Raw genomic sequence first — 20,862 nt, 5'->3', positions numbered from 1 at the left:
TTATGGAAATTGCCTCTACAATTATATAGATCACAGCTGCATAGTTTGTCATGTGCAATATCCTTTTCTAGTTAAAAATGGTAGTAAATTGTATTTTCTTTGAGTCACGACAGCAGGTTTCAAGCTGTGCAGCCACTGTCTTGGTAGGCGGCAGCACCTTGCGGTGCCTGCTCTGGCTCAGATGTTACATTTGTCTGCAAATACTGGCAGTTACCCAGCAGATAATGTGGGGGAGTGGCTGCATCAATAACTTGTGTGTAGACACGTAGATTTTTTTTTTACCAACTTATTCCAAATTTGGAGACAAACACAAGAACGGGTATTTTGGCAAGTCTACAGCTTAGAGAAAAGGCAAAGTGTGTGGGACAAACCCTCAAACCACGTGAAGAGGTACAAATGCAGCAGACCTGTGGTGGTTTGGTGTCTGCAGGTTGATTTTTAGGAAGTGAGACATGGGGAAAGAATGTCCTGGCTCCGGTCATTTTGCCAGTGCTTACTTAAGTGCTCTGAAGATGGAGGGTTTGTTGTGCTTTCTTTCAGAGGAACCAATGACTGGTTCCACTGAAAGGTTTTCATGTGCTGAGCTACTATTTCAACATTCATCACTGTCTGCCAGCCTGCCCTGTGTTCCAAACCAGACTTTGGGCTTTTTTGACTCCAGAAAATGTTTCTTACATTTAACTTCTATGAGCACAAGCTTATAAATTGTCTCTTCTTCTGTGATTGGTGGTGCTCCAGGGATTAGCAGAAAAAATACAGATGTCAGGCAAGTGCGAGAGCCACAGGACCTACTATACCCACTAGAGATTGAAGTTAAATTTTGCACACGCCTGAAATGCGGATTTCAGTAACATAACTGGGTGGAACTTGGTTCTGTCTGCAGGCCAGAGGTGTACAGGAACTGCAGAGCTGAACTGCAGCTAAACACCTTCTGTGAGAAGTGGCAAAATTTGATGTTAGCTGAAGGCTTGGTTTGTGTTGAGATTGGAATAGTGTTTGCTGTGTGCCTTTTAGGCTGTTGCATTTTAAAGGTTTCATTGCTGGATACAGCTGGGAGCATGTAATGGTTAGCTGGCTCTGCAATTTATTTTTACAGCAAAAGATTAACATCTGGATTTCCAGGGGTACAGAATATTCTCTGCTTTTGACAGTGTTAAAGCACAGTATTAGAATCCATTGAAATTCTGTTTTAAAGCAATACGCTGAAATGTTCCTATCTATCAAATGGGATCCACTATGTCCTGATAACCTGGTTTTGTATCTTTTTGTCTCTAGAGAAAGACTGGAAGTTGGATGTTGCCAGCTGGCCCAGCTGGAGCACACTATTAAGCAGTGCAATGCATCTGCTCACATGGAAGCGAAGAACAGGGGCTGGCTGTGACACTTGAGTCAAGGTTTGGAGTTGCGGTGCTCATCCCCCTTCATTTGCCTTGCCCACATGAAGTCCTGCTCCTCAGGGGCATAGTGGGAGGGAAGGGAATATTCACGGAGCCAAAAAAATCTGCCTTCTTCTTTCTCAATGGTGCCGTTTTATATTTGAGTTGAAGGGAAAACAAAAAGTTATACATGTATAACATTAAAAGTCAGAATTTCTGCCAAGCCTTGTGAGCTAGTAGAATTTTCTGTCTCAAGTGAGGGTCTCTGGATCGATACAACAAGATTTTGGGACACACCAAAATGTGCTGGAGTGGTGTTCTAAATGCTAGAAGTTTGTGTTGGAAGTCAGAGCTGTTACTAATAGTTATGTGATTGTACAGAAAAATAAAGGTAAGGTTTTTATTTTTCCTGACACTCTGGAAGTGAACAGTGTGGGGGGAAAAAGGGTTTTTATGATATCTAGACTCTGAAAAGACTAAAAGGAGAGCAGTTGACTACAAAGCCAGATCTGGCCCATGATGTTTGCACTCCTACAGATATGAAGGACTAAAACACAGATGCAATGTCTGTGTCCTACGTACTGTGCTACATAAGGCTGAAGGGAGGATATAGAATGAGGAAAGAAATGGATTAATGCTTGTTGTATTGAAAAACAAACAGGCAAAACACACACACACCACAACTCATGTAAGTATTTGTCCTGAACCTCTTTTAAGTACTTTTGTCAGAATATTCAGTATGACCTTTTCCAGTGAAGACTCTGGGCTGTTAACAGCAGTGAAATCAGGACCATTTGTGGTCCTGATCAGGACCATAAAGCATGTGAAATATGCTTTAAAAAAAAAGTATAAAGTTCAGAGGAAAGTGGCATTTTTCCTTTGTTAAAATATCCACCTAATCTTGATGCAGTAGAAACTTGCTAGAAAAATTCTTTTGGTAAATTCCTCATCCTTCTGTCACCTTTTCTAGTAAAGACACAAGTATTTTTTCCTCTGTATTACACACAGTGACTTGTCTCTGCTCTTCAGGTGACATCTCTCCTTGAATGTATTGTATGTTGCTTTCTAAAACTGCTTTAAGTCAACAAAACTTTCTAATAGCCATTTTCAATGCTGCTGTGGCCTTTAAAGCTACCTCTTTTATGTATGTATTTGTATAGAGATGAGATGACCAGTAAAGTTCTATAAGTGTTTATTTTGATATTAACTTTTGGATGTATTTGTAAAAAAATCTTTATTGTAAAAAAAATATCTAATTTATTGTTATAATAAATGAAAGTTAATTCTAGATGATAGTGTTGCTTTGATGACCTTTATTTTCACTCTATTTGCTTAACTGCTGTGAATGCAAGTTTAATGCAGGTCTCTTCCCTGATTTGAAGTGCCTAGTGCTAAGTAGCTTGTAAAAGTAACTATCAGAGTAAAATTCTCATTGGGGATATTTTCATTGATGCTGTTGTCCCACAGTTGTGGGTAAGACACCGTGTTCAGATAATCTTTTTTGGCAGTTTGTACCATATACATGGGAAATTAGGCCCACTTACACACATTAATTTGTCTGTCATAGCTCATGGCTACTTCTGATAAGCTTTAGGGGGAGAGAGTTGATAGATAAAGACGCTGTGAGACCTGTGAGAACACACCCAGTTTTACAGCTTGGTGTAATCAGTAACTCCTTGGTCTTGTTCTTCTGCTCTGCTGTCCAGCTATAGCATTCTGCTGATGCATTACAGGGTGTCACGTAGAAACATGCTGTAGCAGCAGCCTGTTCCTAGTGGTAGCATCAGTCAGCTGTTATCTTGTTGAGAGGTAAATCAGTCAAAGCATTGAGTTCAAAATGGCATGGGGACAGAAATGAGCACTACTACAGGTGCAGCTTTATTTCCTACACCTACTTGCTTAACGCTCAGGAACACACCTAAATGAAGTTTCTTTTAAATGTTTCAGACACAGGACCAGTTTCTCATATCACCTTCAGTACCACCCTACTTCAAGTCACATGGCCCCTAGTAGGAGCAACACTTTCTCAAAACCAGGGGCAGCAGCTGGATGTGTTGAGCCAGGCCTTGGTGTCTGCACCCAGGAGCTCAGGGATCTCCAACCACAGGCAAGTGGAGTACACAGCCCTTCACCCCCCAAAGGCTGAGCTGCAGCCGTTCAGTTAAATAACCTATATTGCTTGCCTGAAGCCTATATGCATCTGAAACTCCCGTTTCACTGGTGTAAGTTTTTTGTAAACTGTCTCATTAAAGAAATGAACACCAAGACACAGCACAGGAAGCGGGTGGTGCAAGGATTTCCCAGAAGGTACCTTTAATGTGTTTGCATCAGCAGCAAGCAGTTAAGTGCTAGTTTTGGCACCAGGAGTTTAGATGTGCAGCACTACACATTAGACACCAAGTCATCCAAACCAACATTTTATCCATATGAGTAGAGAAAGTGAACTAAAACATAGCACTATGAGTACATATGAAGTCAAGTTATCGGTGTTCTATCACCTTTTCAGTTTGTAATATTAGAAAAATAAAACAGTTACTAATCAGATGAATATATTGTCATTGCCAACTTGGAAGAGTTTAAAAAACATGAGAAAAACCCCACACTTAAGTTTGTTTTACAAATGTTAGGTCAACCCTAGTAACAAAACTGCTGTACAGAAAGCACCCTCTATGTTTTTGTCAAAATATTTGGAGCCAAAATAATTTTCCCATGCTAGAAAGTCACAGCTATGTTATGTTCAGAAACTCCATTTGGATCTAATGAAAGTGTTGCCTACTAAGTTGCAATATTGTAGCAGAGGCAAAAGCTCAGAAGCTCAAGTACAGTGGTAAATTGCAGTCCCACTCAGTCTCTATGAACTCCAAGGTTGTCCATTTATCTGCCGTTTTCATTTCAACAGATAAAGTACTCTGTTGAGTATATAAAAACTGTTATAAAAAGGCAATCATAAAAGATAAGGTATTGGCAGGCATGTCAGCTTTTTTAATAAAAAAAATAGCCATTATATCTATTTAAATAAGGCTTCTTGTTACAGACTGTTCCAGTTACTGAAGAAAACAAGGCCTGATGAAAAAAGGATCCCCCATAAACCTCACACTTCCTGCCCCAAGAACACATTGTACAGAAAAGAAAACATCATTTAATGTGCAAAGTGACAAAAACAAACACTGGGGGAAGCTCCTGAAATGATATGCTCCATCTAGTTTCTCTTGCACTATCGTCAAAGTCTTAAAAAAAAACAAAAAAACACCACCCTGAAACAAAGTTCTAAAATACACAAAAAAACCTTCATCTTGATATTCTTTCCAAAACAAATATGTACAGCACATTAATATGCAATATGCAAAAGCTCTGTGTTGCTGTTGGCAACATCTATGCCCTCCCCAACCCTATTCACAAGTGTACCTCTACTAAAACACAATTACATCACTAAGCCTGTTAGTTTGAAAAGGTAATTTAATTCATCTAAAACTTGTAAATTTTCGTGTAGGGGCTCCATTCATTTGTTTCTGGATTGTAGACTTCAATTGTGTTCAGAAATTCGTTGCCATCAAATCCCCCAACTGCATAAATAGTGTTTGCCACCGTTGTGATGCCAGCATTGCTTCTTGGAGTAGTCATATTTCCCATCATCTTCCACTCGTTTTTAGCAGGGTCATACATCTCCACACAGCTCACTGCATGGGAGCCATCAAAGCCTCCACCAACAAAGAGTTTTCCTATGAAAAAGAGACAAAATAGGTGTTTCACTGCTAAGCACCCACTGTACTTCCAAACACAGCCTTCCTTTCCTGGAAGACCAAGCCAGAGCGAAGGAACGTAAGGGTTTCCTGGCAGAAACTTGCTTTTTTCAAGGTCTGGAGTTACAGCACCACCCTACTGAGCTCTTCTGATCATTAGGGCTGATTGGTCTGAAATAATTTCCAAAGCCCAAATTCAAACAGGTGCAGCTCTGCAAGCTGCAAGGGTGATGTTTGGTGTGGGGGTGGGGAGAAAAGGAGGAGAGAGTGAGAGAAGAAAAAAGGGCTGGGGGAGATGCTCCCAAAATAAGAGCTTTTTGTTATGATGGTTACAGTTTTTAAATAATTGAAGGCATAAACCAAGTTCTTCCTGTATCGTTTCCTCCCTTTATTAGAATACAAAGGAACACACCTTTGTGTTCTACTTTCACTGTAGCTCAACATGAAAAATTCATTAAGCATAAGAGGCTGTGTAAGATCGCGGAAGCCTACCATCGTGAACAGCCACCCCAGCTCCCCGTCGAGCCATGTTCATGGGTGCAATCAAAGTCCAGGTATCGTTCTCTGGATTGTAACGCTCCACACTGCTCAGGCAGTTCCACGATTCTGCTCCCCCAATTATGTACAAATACCCACCGAGCTCACACACTGCAGACTGATGTCTCCCTGTAACCAAACACCACGAGTTACAGCCCAGCACAGAAGTAGTGCACTAATAACTTGCCACAGTAGCTGAAACTTATCCAGCTTTTTTGTTTAAAATCCATGGTTTTGCAACTGCCCTTTTTCCCCTCCCTCCCAAATCGCACAGCAGACTTACGGACATTAAGTGGAGCACAACTTGTCCACGATTTTGTTAGAGGATCAAACACATCACAGTTCTTTAGTCCCTTTTGGCCATAAGGATCTGAACCACCAACAATGTAAAGTTTTCCATTCAGGGCACATACTCCTATTCATATAGGAAAGAATAATATGTAAGCTAATAAATTAATAAAGAAAATAACAGTTGATCAGCTGCAGATGTGTTACCTGCATTGCAACGATTGGTTCTCAGTTCTGGAACAGGAGTCCAATCATCTATTTCTGGCTCATACATTTCTCCACAGCTCAAGTCATCTGAGTGGCCATTTGACCCACCCACAACATACAGCTGCCCCTACATGGAAAAAATGAGTACTTTCACATACAAGTGGTCAACTCAAAACATTACCACTTTAGTAAGCTCGTAAATTCAATTAAGCAATTTGTATTATGGTTATATAAGGTTTCCAATATTTGTCCCACCTATGTTTATATAATCTCAACATATTATCTGATCTCCACACACCATTAAAACTGCCATCTGGAACCGAGCTCTCGGTGTTCTCATAGGTGCAATGAAAGTCCAAGCGTCCTTCTGTGGATCATAGCATTCCACTGTGCGCAAGCATTCCTCTCTGTTATATCCACCTAAAATCAAGAGTTTAAATGGTATCAAACTTCCAAAGACCAATTGCACCCCTTACAAATTGAGGGAGCTGCTTTACAGAACTGTTATTCATTCTCTTACCTGCAGCGATCAGCTTGCCGTTCAGTTCAGCTGTGCCCAACCCAGACCGAGCATACTGCATGGGAGACATGGGCTTCTCTATCACATCGTTTGGCTGAAGCTCAAAGCTCAGACTCTTCAGCAGTCGTGGTGTGCTTGTGGGAGAGCTCTGAGGGCTGTTGCGGCCATGCAGGAATATCACGCACAGCACGCCGTCCAGAACAGCGAGACACAGGTAGGTATTACCTGTAAGTCAGGAGAACAGGAAAGAAGACCAATACGAATGACTTGGAACTTTCTGGGTCAAATTATACACAACACAGGATTTCTGATGGCCCTGTGGACATGGGATCAAAACACTGGTGATCCCAGCTTGGCCCCAATTATTTTAAAAACATCCCACAAATTAGCGTATCATCAGTAAGAAAAAGTGCTGCTTAGAGATGTTGAAGGAAACCCTTGAGGGTGAGAGGTGATGGGTACGTAACACCAGATGCATCTTTAGACAAATCCCCTGCCTCCTCAGATACTCACTGGAAGTTTTCTCTGAAGCAATGATTTTCCATTCATGTTTAGGACTCTGAACAGTAGCACTTGGAGAAAGACTTCCAGAGGAGCTGCTACTTATCTGCTTGTGATCATTCTCACGTGGTGGCTTCTTCTGCAAAATCAAAAGGCAGCTACAGAAACCTATCCAGAGACTACTCCTCTTTCTACCTTTGCTTCCCTCAGCTAACACATAACTATTCAAGAGAACGCTTCAGCTACCACCTCCACAGAGTATCATGTATAGCCCACCTACCACTGCATACTCAACAACAGTAGCCAAAACCCTATGTCTTAGCTCAGTACTCATTTCATCCTCTGATTGCACCTTTGTACTGCTGGTGTATGACTAGAAATCATTCCAAATTCCTGGATAAGAATATGCATTACTACCAGGTTTTTCAAGGCTAAGGAAAAACCTCCATCTATTTGGAAAAAAAAAGATTTACAAAGTAGAAGCTACACTTGAACTCTGCTTCTGGAATTTGAGTTAACTGTATAAACCTTTTCGGAAGTGAATTAACTATTCTCTTCATTCCCTGAAGATGAATTAATTTCAGTTCAGTTCCTCTCTGTGTTCCGACTAGCCATTTCTTGGATTTTACTCCCTTGATACTTCCCACTAACAGGAGATTACTGCTCTCTTTTCTTCTTCAATTAAATTTATACTGTAGTTCACATTATTTTGCTAAACTAAGAAAAGCCAAAATTTCACATTTCAGAGACAGCTCGTTAGGTTATATGCAGGCTTTTTCTGAATCAGAAGAACCAAAAGAGAGGTTAAAATTCTGTTTTGTTAAGAAGACATTATAACCACAGGACGAAAATTTACAGTGCCTGCACAGTTCCCTGGAGTCTGATTTCTATGGAAACTGTCATAAGATTTCCAGAATACACCATCTAACTCATAGATAACCTTACACAGAGTTTGACAGCTACACTCAGTTTTGCATGAAAACCAATTCATTTGTGGATAGCATTTTTGTTTCTGAATCTTCATTTAGTTAAAAAGCTTATTATTTTATTCTTGAACTACCTCAACAGTCACTGACATTGCAAAAAACATCTGTAATTCAGAAGTTTTAAAATTACTGACCAATTCTCCAGACCCATTGTCTGTGGGCTTTTGGTGTTCTCTCGACTGCCTGACTTTTCAAAAGCTGGATGCAAATTTCTGAAATTGTTAATTCCAGTTATCAAAAAGGATTTTAAAAAGAAGTTGAGGGCTCTTTGGCCTCATTTCTGAAGAAGAAATTTTTGCAAGTTCACCTCTTAGCTTTTAACTACTATAAGGAATAGCATCGAAAGGTGGTGAAATCTGTGAGGGTTTGCTAAGAAGAATTACAAGTAGAATATTATCTGGCTGCATTTTCATCTCTCTTCACTTCTAAAATCCACATTACAAGATGGAAGTATTTTACATAACCATCTGCAAAAAATTTCAAGTAATATATACTTGCACACATCACTTATGAATTAAAATACACATACTTTTAGCTCAGTGAATTTAAACAAGCTATATTTGGATAAAGCAACTGATAGTTTACATTTATTATTTATTATTAGCCTTTGTTTATTTTTTTGTTTGTTTCTTAAATAGTCTCCATTGTCCTGAGCCACGTGTTTTTCAGGAGCTGAGAATCAGTACCATATTTAGCTGGAAGTAAAAAAAAAAAAAAAAAAAAAAAAAAAAATCTCAACAAAACAAACAAAAAAAAATCAAAAAACACAAGACAGTCAAAGCATCAGCTCTCTCTCTGGCTCAGAAATTATATACAGATGTTTTTTTTGAAATCTCTCTTGCACATTACCAATACAGCTGAACAAAAGAAATGGATGCTGGCAGCTGAAAGAATAGAACTTATGTCTGGAATCTTTTTCTGTGCCAAAATCTTAACAGATGCATAAGTCATTCTCATGAACAGGAAAACTGCAAGCCAAGCAGTCAGTCCACGATTCTTTTCGGTCTCTTGGAGATGATTTCGTCTACATTTCTACTACACTACAACTGATCTGCTACAGCTGACTGCTTCTCTACCATTTCCTCCTTCTAACAGCCTAAGATTTATTTAGAAGTCAAACCTAAAGCACTTCATGTTGCAAAGGCTCACTTTGAGTCAGTCTGCTGATAAACTGACAGTAATCATTGACATTGACAGCAATCAGAACTAAATCATTGCGTCCAGCAGTTTTGAGAAAGACACGCTTTCTTGTCACATATTTCACCATTAAAACTACTGCTGCTTCCTCTGCTACAGGATACAGGACTTCAGGTTGCCGTGAACTGCTCCGGTCTATCTGAGGTTACCTCGGACTCTCTGCAAGTTGTACCTGCACAAACTGAATGTGGTCATCATCACTGCCATACACCTCAGCCTGTCCATCTAGCAGATTTCCATCAAGCAGCTTGTGATCAGCTGAGTAGTACAGCGTTTGAACCTGCAAAAACAACAACAGAATACCCATGTGGCTACTGTCTCCATTATTACTTAGCTACAGGCAGATTACAAAAGGCAGTCGCCAGCATACTTCTTGTCATCTCATCTCAATCTAGCGGAATGACAAAACTAAAAAGAAGCAGATGTCATGGTGGCAATCTTCAAACATTGGATGAAGGTTCCTTACTTTCTCAGCTTGAAAGAAATCTTCAGTTTCCAAGGACTTCTACTGTTTTTTCCAGCACAGAAACATTAGACAAGCAAGAGGTACATTAATTTGCAGAATTACACAAATTCACAATCTCATGCAAGCATTTTTGTTATCCCCGCAAACAAGTTTTCTGCTTTGAAAAATACACATATTTATGTTGACCAGAAAGAGTTAAGGGAAGCCAACAGTGGACTCTAAAAGAAAGGTATGGGGATGAGGGAAGACAACACAAATTTAAGCTCTGGAAGAAACTGTTGTCCACGTCTAAACATCAGATGCAACCGTTTCAATGAAATGCATCTGAATTTCAACATGATCAAAACTTAAAATTAATTAGTTATTCCAAGTGGAAACATACACTCAAGAAGGTATGACAGTTATCAACATGTACTTTTGCCTATACAAGTGTTTCTGAAGATCTACTGTGCCTGTAGTAACAGGCTGGGAAAATTCTGATGTTTGGTGTCTATTTCTAAAGCCCATTTTTTCTAGCCAATTAGAAATTTCGATTCCCCACCAATTTTTCCATTAAAAACTGCCCAGGCTAGATCTAATATTATTATTCATGAGTAAAGCCATTTAATAACACACAACTTTTAAAATAATATATCCTGTAAAGGAGTAAGTAAACACCATTAAATCATCATCATCGTTCTCTGCCCACAGCGGATTTTCTTAGGAGAACTGGGGCAGGACTGCTGCTTCTGTACGTGTCAATACACTTGAGGTTTCTTCTTGGTTCTTCAGCCTTGGTATCCTAGTTTTGTTAATAAACCTATGGGGAGATAAATCAATGGGGAGGAACAACCATTAGAAGCTTTTACCTACTTTGCATTTACAAGTAAAACCTGCAAAGGAAAACATCAAGAATCTACAGCAAGTTTCAGTACCACCTCCCCAGTTCTAAAGCAAGATACATGCCACTTCTGAGATTTCTATACAGCACATAGTGAGCAAAAAAGGAAAGCGGAAGACCAGACTGAACAGTTCATTCAGCTCACCTGAACACCCCCCCAGTTTCTCAGCTTAGGGGTACCTACAGTAAAATTTAAATTCTTTAGGGTCATAGTTAAAAAAGTGGAAAAAAAAGAAAAAGGGATCATCCTTCATACTGATTTTTTTTTTATATTAAAAAAAAAAAAAAAGACAATGATGTTTAATCCCATTTTCTTAAAGACTAACCTCTTCCATTAGATCTTCCAGGCTGTCTCCATTCTCCCAGATGCTGCGCTGTACCCAGTTGATTACCTTTGTGTATAATTTGCCATTGCTAGGTAGGCCAACATTGTCTTCAAGCATTACTTCAAGCTTGAAATAGAAGAGGAAGGGAAGTGAATTACTGAATGACTTACTCCGTGGGTTTTACCCTTTTATTTGCAGCATACTGTACCTGATGTAGTGAGCATTACTCCTGCTTTTCAGTGGAGCTAGAAGGCAGCAGGAGCTTTTGGTTTGTGCAGTAGAAACTAGTAAGCACATTGAAGTACAACTGCAGTTGTACTCAGCTGTACTTGACTGCTCTACAGTCAAGTTGCACATTAGCATGAATATTATACAGAATGTTCATGTTGTTTTTTTAAAAAAAAACTCAGCATACTATGGCTTCCCTTTTGGGAGCAGGAAAACTTTACATTTGTTCCTTGGATTACTTTTTGTAAAGGTGATTTCTAACTCCCTTCACATTGCCTGCTGTCCCATACCAAAAGTAAGTCTACAAACTTCAGCTAACCTTTAACCGTGGAAGTTTGAGAAATTCCTCCTGTTCTGAAATCTGCAAAAGATGTTCCTGAATGTAGCCATCAATCTTGTTCAACAAACGTGAGTCTCCCATAGAACTTCCAAAATTTCGGTAAGAGATGCAGCTCTGAACATCCATCTTGGAGAGCAAGTAGTCACCACAAACCTTTTAAGAAAGGAAGCTGCATCTTAATTTACACACTTTTTATATGTATTTTATATGTATTATCCACCCCAACACAGAAACAATTTTTTTTTTTTTTTTTAACTGCAGAACAGTGACTGTTTGTCTGTTGTCATCTCCCCGCACTAGCTGCTATAAATGAAATGTCGCCTTCCATAAGAATATGCATACATTAGCTTTTATATGTGTAGGACTTTCTTCTACTTACATATATGTGTTTCTTTGCAAATCTGTTCAAAAATACAGATACAAATCCCAATTGCCTTGTCAAAGGTATCCCCATTTTCAGCAAGAGCGAGCATTTTGGAAACCAAGCTCAAAACTTAGGTTCTGCAGTGTGTGTGTTACTTCTTTTTCACGTACCACTGCCACAGATTTACAGAGCCAATTATGCCCCCCTGAAAACAACCAAGCACATCAGTGCTCCCATGAACCTTAAGGTAATTAACCAGCTAAGATTCATAAGCCATTTTACTTACACATGTGCACAAAGAGAAACAGCTTCAGAGAGCCCTTCAGCACAAGGATAACACAAACTGAAGCAATACATGCTGATGTCACTCAAATTAACACTGTGCAAAAGCTTACCCGCTAAGCACTTTTTCCACAGAATTTTTTAGTCTCACTACCACCAAAAAGCGTAACACTGTCTGACTGAGAAAACGGAACAGACCTCTGGAAGAGCTGAGAACTGTACCTGCTTAACTCTCTCCATCTTCAACTTCTTTGCTGCTGAGTATACATCTTTCACAAGTTCTTTATCAGCTTTTAACCTATTGAAGAAAGAAACGTAACTTCGTTACTTTGATTCTTTATAATTAAAACTTGCCCTCATTTCTCAGAAAAGTACTTACTGAGCAGTATAGGCATAGTTCAACAGAACTTCAACAGCATCTGGATTGAGATCATCGAATTTGACATGGGAAATTCCATGAGAATCACTATCACTATTGAAGATTTCAAACAGGTAGGGACTGCAGCAAGCCAGCACAGCTCTGTGCGCCAACATCTCATGTCCACACACCTTTATTTAAAAAACAGATGAAAATCCACAGGGTTGTAAGATTTTCTAAAAGAAATATATTTATATTGTAACACAGTATAAAGACCTTCCCAAGTGAATGGCACGATTCAAATCAATTTATTGATCAATAGTAATCAATACTGCCTTCAACTTACAACACTAATGAGTTTTTTCAGGTGATGTATGGTGCTTCTCTCAAAGTAGTATCTGTTTCTTTTTTTTAAATATGGATTTTCCAGAAATATATATATATAGTACTACAAAACATAATGAAAAAACATATTCAACCATAATACTTGAGAGGAAAAAAGTTACCTGGAGTCGGACATCGCAGAACTGACCACTTTTACGTAAGGCATTTAGTTTGGCAACAGATGACTCGATGAAATTTTCATCTTCAAACATCAAATATCCATTAGGAATCATTTTGGAGTTGGTCTGGCTGAGAACAGAATGTGTATCATTTTCAGATATAACATTTTGCTTCCATATAGAAGTACAATTAACACATCACTTGCAAACATTCATAAGAACTTTCTCAAAAGAACATCCACCTCAAAAAAAAAAAAACAAACTACAAGAGTACAACTGCTGATGACTGTGTTAACAACAATACTTTGGATTGCCCAGATTATTGATTTTTCAAAATGAGATGCTCCACAACTTTTTTTTCCCTTTCAACTTTTCCACATCCCATCCGCAGGTACCAACAGATGCTGAACCTGTGCTTGCTCTCTGTGAGCAAACTGGAAACCACTAGATTAGGCAAGAAACTTTATTTCCCTCTATGAAGATCAGACCTGGAAGATTCATTGCTATTTTCTGCTCACTGCATAAAATGTCATATTGACCAGATTTATTTCTGCACAGACCTAAAGCGCAGCTGCATCGAAAACTAAAAACTGAGAATTTAAAGTAAAAAGGGAAGTCAAATAGCCATAGAAATTAAAAAAAAAAAAAGTTTGATTTTATGAATGTAATGGCTGAAATATTTCAGAGTAGCTGAGAACTATAAGAGAAAACAGACAGATTGAAATATATTCTGTATCACCACCATGTATTTTAAGTCCTCATGAAGCTAAAGCAACTTCCCCTGAACATCTTACCCATATACAAACATGTCACCTCATGCAACTTGGACCAAGACTGGAAAAATAACTTCAGGAAACTATCTATCTTTTGAACTTGAAAGCTATTTTGTAAGTCATTTAACTTTTTTTTTTTTTTTTTTTAATCTAAGCACTTTTTCTAAAGTCCTCTTAAGAAATAGAAAGCTAACTAAGAGTACTAAAATAAGACCCTGAGATGACATACTGAATTTGTCTCTCTCTCAAATCTTTGAGTTGCCTATGTATGCAAAAGTAAAGTTTCCTCAACAATTTTAGAGGAAATAATATGTGGAATGCTAGTAACATTGTCAGCAATAATTTATATTTCCATATGAAATTAAAAAAAATGTAAATGATTAAACAACCCCCAACAAAATACAAAAATTGGAAATAAAGTACAAAAATAATAGCAAGCTCCACACAAATAATTTTAGCTTTATTCCACTTGTTTTAACTTCACTTAATACAGAAAGTATTTGACTGTAAACTGGCAATAGTCTTACTTCCAGATGTTTTTATTTGCATAATTTTCAATTGTTACAACTTAAAATTAAAAAAAAAAAAAAAAAAAAAGAGGACAGGAAGTTTTTAAAGTCACAGAATTTCAGCAAAACTATTAATTATTGAATACACATCTACCAGTATTAACTTACCTAGCAAATATATTACTGTAAATTTTTAACTGGGAGGTCTTAAATTATTCCTATGGTATCCCTGTGTCAAAACAGAGCGCTTCAGTTTCAGTATCCTCTGATAGGGAAGATGTTTGTTGAAATGCAAAAACAGACGTGTCTTTGCAGCTGTAATATGGATTCCAAATCTATCAGGCTTGAAGATGATGTAATCAAGTCCTTAAGAGCTATAGACATGAATTTCTTCTGTGATAATCGTGCATCGTAATCTGCAATAAAGAAATTATCAAGTAAGGACAATATATAATGCTACCACATATTTCTGGTGAAATTTAGTCTCCTAAAGCAGAAGTTCCTGATGCCTCAAAAACAAGTCTTCTGTACAAAGAGAAAACAACCTGAGAAATTCCATATTGACACCACTACAGCCTCATGTCTAACAACAGGTGCACCATACCAGTTCCTACACACACAGAGACAAGATAGTAGCTATAGCAGTATTTAGAAAAAAAAAGTTAGAACAGCTGAATCCAATTTTCAGACAATTCCTTACCAATCCTGACTTTCAGCACTTCCTATATCTACATATTGCTGCTTGCTTACACAAGAAGACAAATTCTCAAGTAACAAAACAAAAACTACTAGACATATATAGAAAAAGAAGCCACTCCACATGCCTCCTACCTTTTGCTTTTCCTATACTTATCTACTTGTATCCTTCTTCTCCTAAACGCCTAAAATGGACCGAAGATGGATTAAGGACACGTCTGAAAGGACTGGACATGTCTCCAGTCTTAGGTACTTCCAAATAAACAACAGTAAAGTCAGAAATTGCCGTTTTCTACGACAACCTCTTGGATAATGAGTCTCTTCACTATGCCCGAGCAGGACCCGTCAGCTGCAGCCAAGCCCCACGCAGGCACCGCAGCCCGGGGTAGCTCTGGGGGGATCCTTCGTGTGGGGGCTGTTTATGCCGGCCTTTGCGGGGAGGGGAGAAGGGGAGGAGGAGCAGCAGCAGGGAGGGAGCAGGCAACAACCACCCACTCTGGAACTTTCCATGACCCTGCTGCCGCCCCGGGAAAACATCAATCACTTTATCCACTTGAGTTCCCCGCTGCAGTTCCCGAGTGATATTTGTAGCTACAGATTAAATGCCGCACTGGGAATCAGGTTTCCTTAAAATAGGTGCAGCCCATTTTTCTTGTCAAAACTTAAAAGTCACCTACAGAGCAGGCAAAGAGCCCCGTGGCTCTCCTGCCCAGCCACAGCCAGGACCATTTTGTCAGGAACTGGCCCTCCTTCGGACTTCAAGCACATCAGCAGCAGCCCAAGCACAGGACCGATCCTCCCGGACAGCAGGGGGCATTATGCCACAGCACAGCAGCTCCCCAGGGAAAGAAACTGCTTCCACCCATCCCTATCAGCTTCCCACAACCCTGAGGACAGGCCGTGGCAGTCAGCAGACAGCCAGGTAGCCAGAGTTAGCGTTAACTACATTTGGCCACTAGCAAAGGCATGAACACAAAGCAAACAACAGAAAATGAAGGCTTCTTGCCTTATTGGTGCAGCAGGGAAGACATCTCCAGTTTCTAAAGCAAACAAGGAGTTTCACTTCTTAAAAACAACCTGGTGTCCACACTGCCCGTGGAGATTCATCTCGTTTGAAATATTCTCTTGTTCAAAGATGCAGAGATGCTATTTCTACACAAGTATGGCAGTGAACTAGTTCCAAAAGAAGCTGTAAGAAAGTAGTAGAAGTTGGGCTTCATCAAGACTATTTTCAAATGTACAAGAGTTACAGCCAGGAGACCTCGGAGTTTGCAATTTCAGGTTTTAGACCTGCCTTTTCCCTCCCAGGGACCACCACGAGGCACTGCTCACCTGCTCTGAGGTCCACAATTACCAAAGCAAATTAAATGTACATTGCTCCCATATCCAGACAAACAGGCTTCCAGCTTGCTTGCAATTGGCATTATGTACTCCCCTGTTCAATATTCACTGGAACTGCTGCTAATTACCAGTGTCAAGGCTTTGGGTATATTTCAAGTTACACGACAACTATTCAAATACTTTCAGTTAAGCACCAGAACCATCCCCATTCTGTCTGCATCTCCAGGCATGTCCTGCCATGTTCTGTTCTAACAGAACAACTTAATTTCATGGGCAGCGTTTCAACTTCGCCCTGTGTGCTCACTTACAACCTTCAAGACCTATAAAGGGCATCCAAAATAACTCTGGACTTAAACAAAAGATCTGTCCTTTAAAGTGTTCCTTCACACATGAATGCAAGACTCTGCATTTATGCACCTAGCAGTATTTTCTAATATTTTCTAAGAATCTGAACATCTTAACTACTGCCACTAAGTTTTAGTACTGTTGTATGCAAACCATGGCTAGTATTAGTATTCAAAGGCAGCATTAATGAATATGCTTGCGTTATTTGCATTCTGCACTCTTTCTGTTCTGGTACACCAATGGTAGAACAATTGTTTTCATCAGTTAAAAATCAACAAAAAGCCAAGTGACAGCATTTTCTACTTTAAAGGCTATAAAAAGGTACTGCAAACAAATTCCTTTCTATGGTCACTTTGAAATTTACGTAACCCTTTAATTACCAGTTTTTCTGATTTTTTCTTATATTCCCTTCTAGCTTACCATCAAGAACTGTCACCAGAACTATCACAATTTTTTTTTATTATTATTACTATTCTTAATTCTCTGGGATTTTTTTTTTTTTTTTTTTTTTTTTTAATCAAGTGTGACAGTCACAGATCACTGTAAGCTAGGTAAAGCATGAGGTCTGATACCTCTGAAATTACTTTTCAAGCTCCATCAAAATGGAATCATTTAAAGACTTTAAAGCCACAGAACCAGCACTCCCAACCAGGAACTGGGTATCTCCATTTGAGAAAATTGTTTCTTGAGAGAAGGCCTATTTCCTGCACACAGTTTTAATCCAAAGCAAGAAGCGAGTGATCAGGGTTTGCATTGTAGTTTTTGCCTTAAGGATTTTGACTGGTGCTGAGCCTGGAGGCATCACCCCGCAGCCAGGAGCCAGCTCGAGGCTGCTAAGCACTCCCGCCATGCTGCTGCAGCTGAGCAGAGGAACGCCATAACTCAGGTGCCCGCTTCTCACTCGACTGAAACTTCACTGGGTTCCTGTAACTGCAGTGCCCGAACACTTACCCCTATGCACAGGCTGAGATCTCCATTTCCAGTGGTACATCTTCTTATGGAAGATTCACAGCTCAGCTAAAAATTTTCCACTATAAGTTCACTGCACTTAGCTGACTCCCAGAAGAGATACTTTCTCCTCTTAAACTCATCTTGTCATTTCACTGCATATACACTTTAAGGTGCATTTTCAAAAGACTCATTTAAATAACGATGTCTTCTCATCTTTCACTGCACTCTCCTCTTACGCCTATCTTGCAATGCAAACAGTACTGAAATATGATCAGGTCAGGCAGTTAGAAGAGCAATTAAATGTCATAATTGATACATTTTACTTTGTTGGTTGTGTTTAGTACTTACAATCCCCTCACACAGAAAACATTCCAACATCAAAAATATTTTAAAAAGCCATTAAAAAAAAACTGCATTAAGATTACTGTTGAATTTCTCTGAAGTCTTAAACCCGTTGCCATGATCTAGGACTGTCCTCTACAGAGCCACTTCTGGGGACAGCACGTGCTGCAGCCTCGGGTAAGGTACCAGGCCGGCAGGTCCCAGCACTAAGGCTGCCCATGGCCAAACACCACACGTGCTATTTCTTTTTCCTCCCAATTGAGAACTTAGGTCTAGTCCAGTGGTACTTCCATGTGCAGTACTTCAGTAAAAAATTGAAGTCGATGCTTTATGCCAATTTTGCACAAGATTTTTTGCCATATTAAGGTATTACCTCTTCAACTCAACAGTAAACCATTGATTTTTCAGTTAATGTTTTAGTTTGGGAGATACTTTTAAAACTTTTGATTACAAGTTGATGCCTGTTGATACAATGATTGACACTTGATTGACACTTGTTGATGCAGTGGAACATAAATGGAATTTAACACCACAGTTGGTGTTCCTAAATGTTTTCTGCTTGCTGTGGGCTTTCCTGCTTTTCACAGCCTACTTCAGAAGAAACATAGGCCAGACCTATGAGTACTTACAGTCCCTTACCCATATCATAATATATTTTCACATCTGGGTTTGCATTTGGGTAAAATACTATGGGCTAAGACATATGCCAATGTAATTTACACCACTGAACAGACTCAACTTCTTTACACCAGTGATTTAATACAAGTAAAGACTCATAGATTATGTATCAAATTTGGTTTGCGTATTACTTTTTGGTTATTTTCCACTACAGATTTAGTCTGGTCCGTAACTGTGACCTGTAAATGACATTGACGTGTTTTGCTGCAAATCAACCCACACCATGCCCCATGTCCCCACAGTGAGGAGAAAGGGATAGAGCATTTGCTATCACCAGTTAAGGACTGCAGGGAAAGGAGAAAGTACTATGGACATTTTCCAACACCTTTTACACGTAGTCCAAGAAAATGCAATACTTGTACTGTATTATAGACAGCAAGGCTACAGAGCTCTGTATACACAAACGTGCTTGAAGACTTAGAAAAATTTACAAGAAGCAGGTTTTGTGCTAGAATGTTACTGCTCCTTCCACTACAACTCAGCTGCAACACACTCAGCTGCCCAGTTAGGGCTCATTTCCAGTGCTTTTCTGCCATGCTTCTGCCACGCTCTCTTTCACTGTCTCATGTTCCTTTTTCCATACCATTTCTGCACTTCCTCTTCTCCTTTTCCTCCTTGTTAAAACTTTTTTGTTGTTCTCATTGTCTTTGTCTACTTTCTGCCTCATACATAGTCTGTTAAAACTCTCCCACCCCTCACCCCCATGGATTTCTGCTAGCACACTTCCTACAGTTCTTCAAATGTTTATCACACAACCAGCAAACTGTTTGGGTTTGTTTGTTGTCGCATCCCTCCCAGCTGGGCAGTTTTTGCCTTTAACACTCCCCACTCCTTAAAAACTCAAACTGAGGAAAAAAAAAAAAAGAAAAGTACCTATTTACAGTAGCTAAAGTACCATTTCCTAGTTGGCATGTATTTGCCGAATGTTGCATCCTGTGCTCCAGGAGCTGGGTTTGTGGTGACAAAATCCACCTTCTAAAATTAAACCAACCTCACCATGGCAGCAGTACATCCTGCTTAGCTCCTTACTTTGTAGATCCCTGACGGAAAAGAATAAATGTGATGTCTACACACCCATCACTGAAAAAAAAAAAAAAAAAGGATTTCCCCTTCACAAATTGTGACGAATAAGGAGAGAGTGATATGATACTGAATTTCCACTAGCCTGTCACCACTCGGCCTTGCTATCCTTCTTCCTTCGTAAGTAACTCGGCTGCCTCGCCTCTCACTTTGTCAACATTTTTTCACCCTTCACGGAACCGCAACCAATTTGCTTTTTGTGTTGCTGGGAGTCTGGGGCGCAGCCCCGAACCTGCCGAGGCCGGGCCGTTCTCCGCCCTGAAGGGCCCCAGAGGCGCTGCGAGGCCGCCGCTTGCAGGCAGGCGGCCCTGCCGCGGCTCGCCCCCTCCCCTCGAGCGCTCACGCCCAGAGGGGCTTTGATTTATCGCCCGCCTCCAGCAGCGCCACCGGGCCCGCAGCCGCGGTGCCGCCGCGTTATCTGGCTCCCAGAAGCGATGCGGGTGCCGGGCGGCCGTGCCCGTGGCAGCACGCGTCCCTCGGCCCCCGGCCGTGACCTGCTGCGCGCCAGGCCCGGCTCCGGGCGCTCTCCTCGGGCGGCCGGGCTGCGGCGGAGCGGCGGCCTGACCTTGGAGCGCCGCCCGAGGGCGGATCGCGCCTCCTCTCCTCGGCGCAACTTCGGGATTTGAGAAACGTCTTGCAAAAAGCACAACGCCCCGGCCCGGCGGGCAGGCGGAGGGCTCCGCTCGCCCTGCCGGTCCCACAGCGCTGCCCGCCCCGCCCGCCGCCATGCCCCGCGCCGGGAACAAAGAGCCGCGGCCCCCCGCGCCCCGCCGCCGCCCCACCTGGTGCCTCTGAGCGCAGACGACGCCGTTCATATTGGGAGGCTCCAGGCTGCGAGGGAAGCCGAGGCGGAGACGCAGCCCCAGCCAGCAGGAAGAGGGAGCGGAGTGAGGCGGCGGCGGAGGGAGAACGCGAGGGAGAACGCAGGCGGCAGGCGGAGCGGGGCACGGCGCCGAGGACCCGCCGCCGGAGCAGGAAGAGCCCGCGGCGCCCTCCGCCTCCTGCGGGGCGGGCGGGAGGCGGTGCCGAGACACGGGGCGGCCGCACC

General features: G+C 40.9%; 2 protein-coding genes across 13 annotated transcripts in view; one reads left to right on the top strand and one right to left on the bottom strand.

Moving 5' to 3' along the window:
* The window catches only part of SWT1 (SWT1 RNA endoribonuclease homolog), a 41,310-nt gene extending 36,889 nt beyond the window's left edge, over positions 1–4,421 (top strand). For all 9 annotated transcript variants that reach the window (XM_084527360.1, XM_084527361.1, XM_084527352.1 and 6 more), the window contains one exon: positions 1,276–4,421. In XM_084527360.1, the coding sequence (XP_084383486.1) occupies positions 1,276–1,381 (106 nt within the window). In that variant the 3' untranslated portion in view covers positions 1,382–4,421. The remainder of the gene's footprint in view (positions 1–1,275) is intronic.
* IVNS1ABP (influenza virus NS1A binding protein) lies at positions 3,665–20,827 on the bottom strand. Of its 4 annotated transcripts, none has more exons than XM_084527368.1 (15): positions 20,597–20,827; positions 14,550–14,797; positions 13,103–13,225; positions 12,618–12,787; positions 12,461–12,536; positions 11,572–11,745; positions 11,025–11,150; positions 9,525–9,632; positions 7,182–7,308; positions 6,669–6,893; positions 6,447–6,568; positions 6,149–6,275; positions 5,937–6,068; positions 5,609–5,782; positions 3,665–5,095 (listed from the first exon to the last, which is right to left on the bottom strand). In XM_084527368.1, exons 3-15 carry the CDS (start codon positions 13,211–13,213, stop codon positions 4,842–4,844), a joined length of 1,926 nt encoding a protein of 641 aa, XP_084383494.1. In that variant the 5' UTR covers positions 13,214–13,225; positions 14,550–14,797; positions 20,597–20,827; the 3' UTR covers positions 3,665–4,841. The 4 variants fall into 4 exon arrangements, with proteins under 4 accessions (XP_084383494.1, XP_084383493.1, XP_084383492.1 ...); XM_084527367.1 differs by having other exon boundaries at positions 13,103–13,229; positions 20,597–20,814; XM_084527366.1 differs by lacking the exon at positions 20,597–20,827 and adding an exon at positions 15,213–15,478 and having other exon boundaries at positions 13,103–13,229.
* Between the last annotated feature and the right edge of the window lie 35 nt (positions 20,828–20,862).

The sequence above is a fragment of the Aythya ferina genome (assembly GCF_964211825.1).
Source record: "Aythya ferina genome assembly, chromosome: 8".
Taxonomy (NCBI): Eukaryota; Metazoa; Chordata; class Aves; order Anseriformes; family Anatidae; genus Aythya; species Aythya ferina.
Note: the sequence above shows the minus strand (reverse complement) of the source record. Positions and strands in the feature narration are given on the sequence as shown.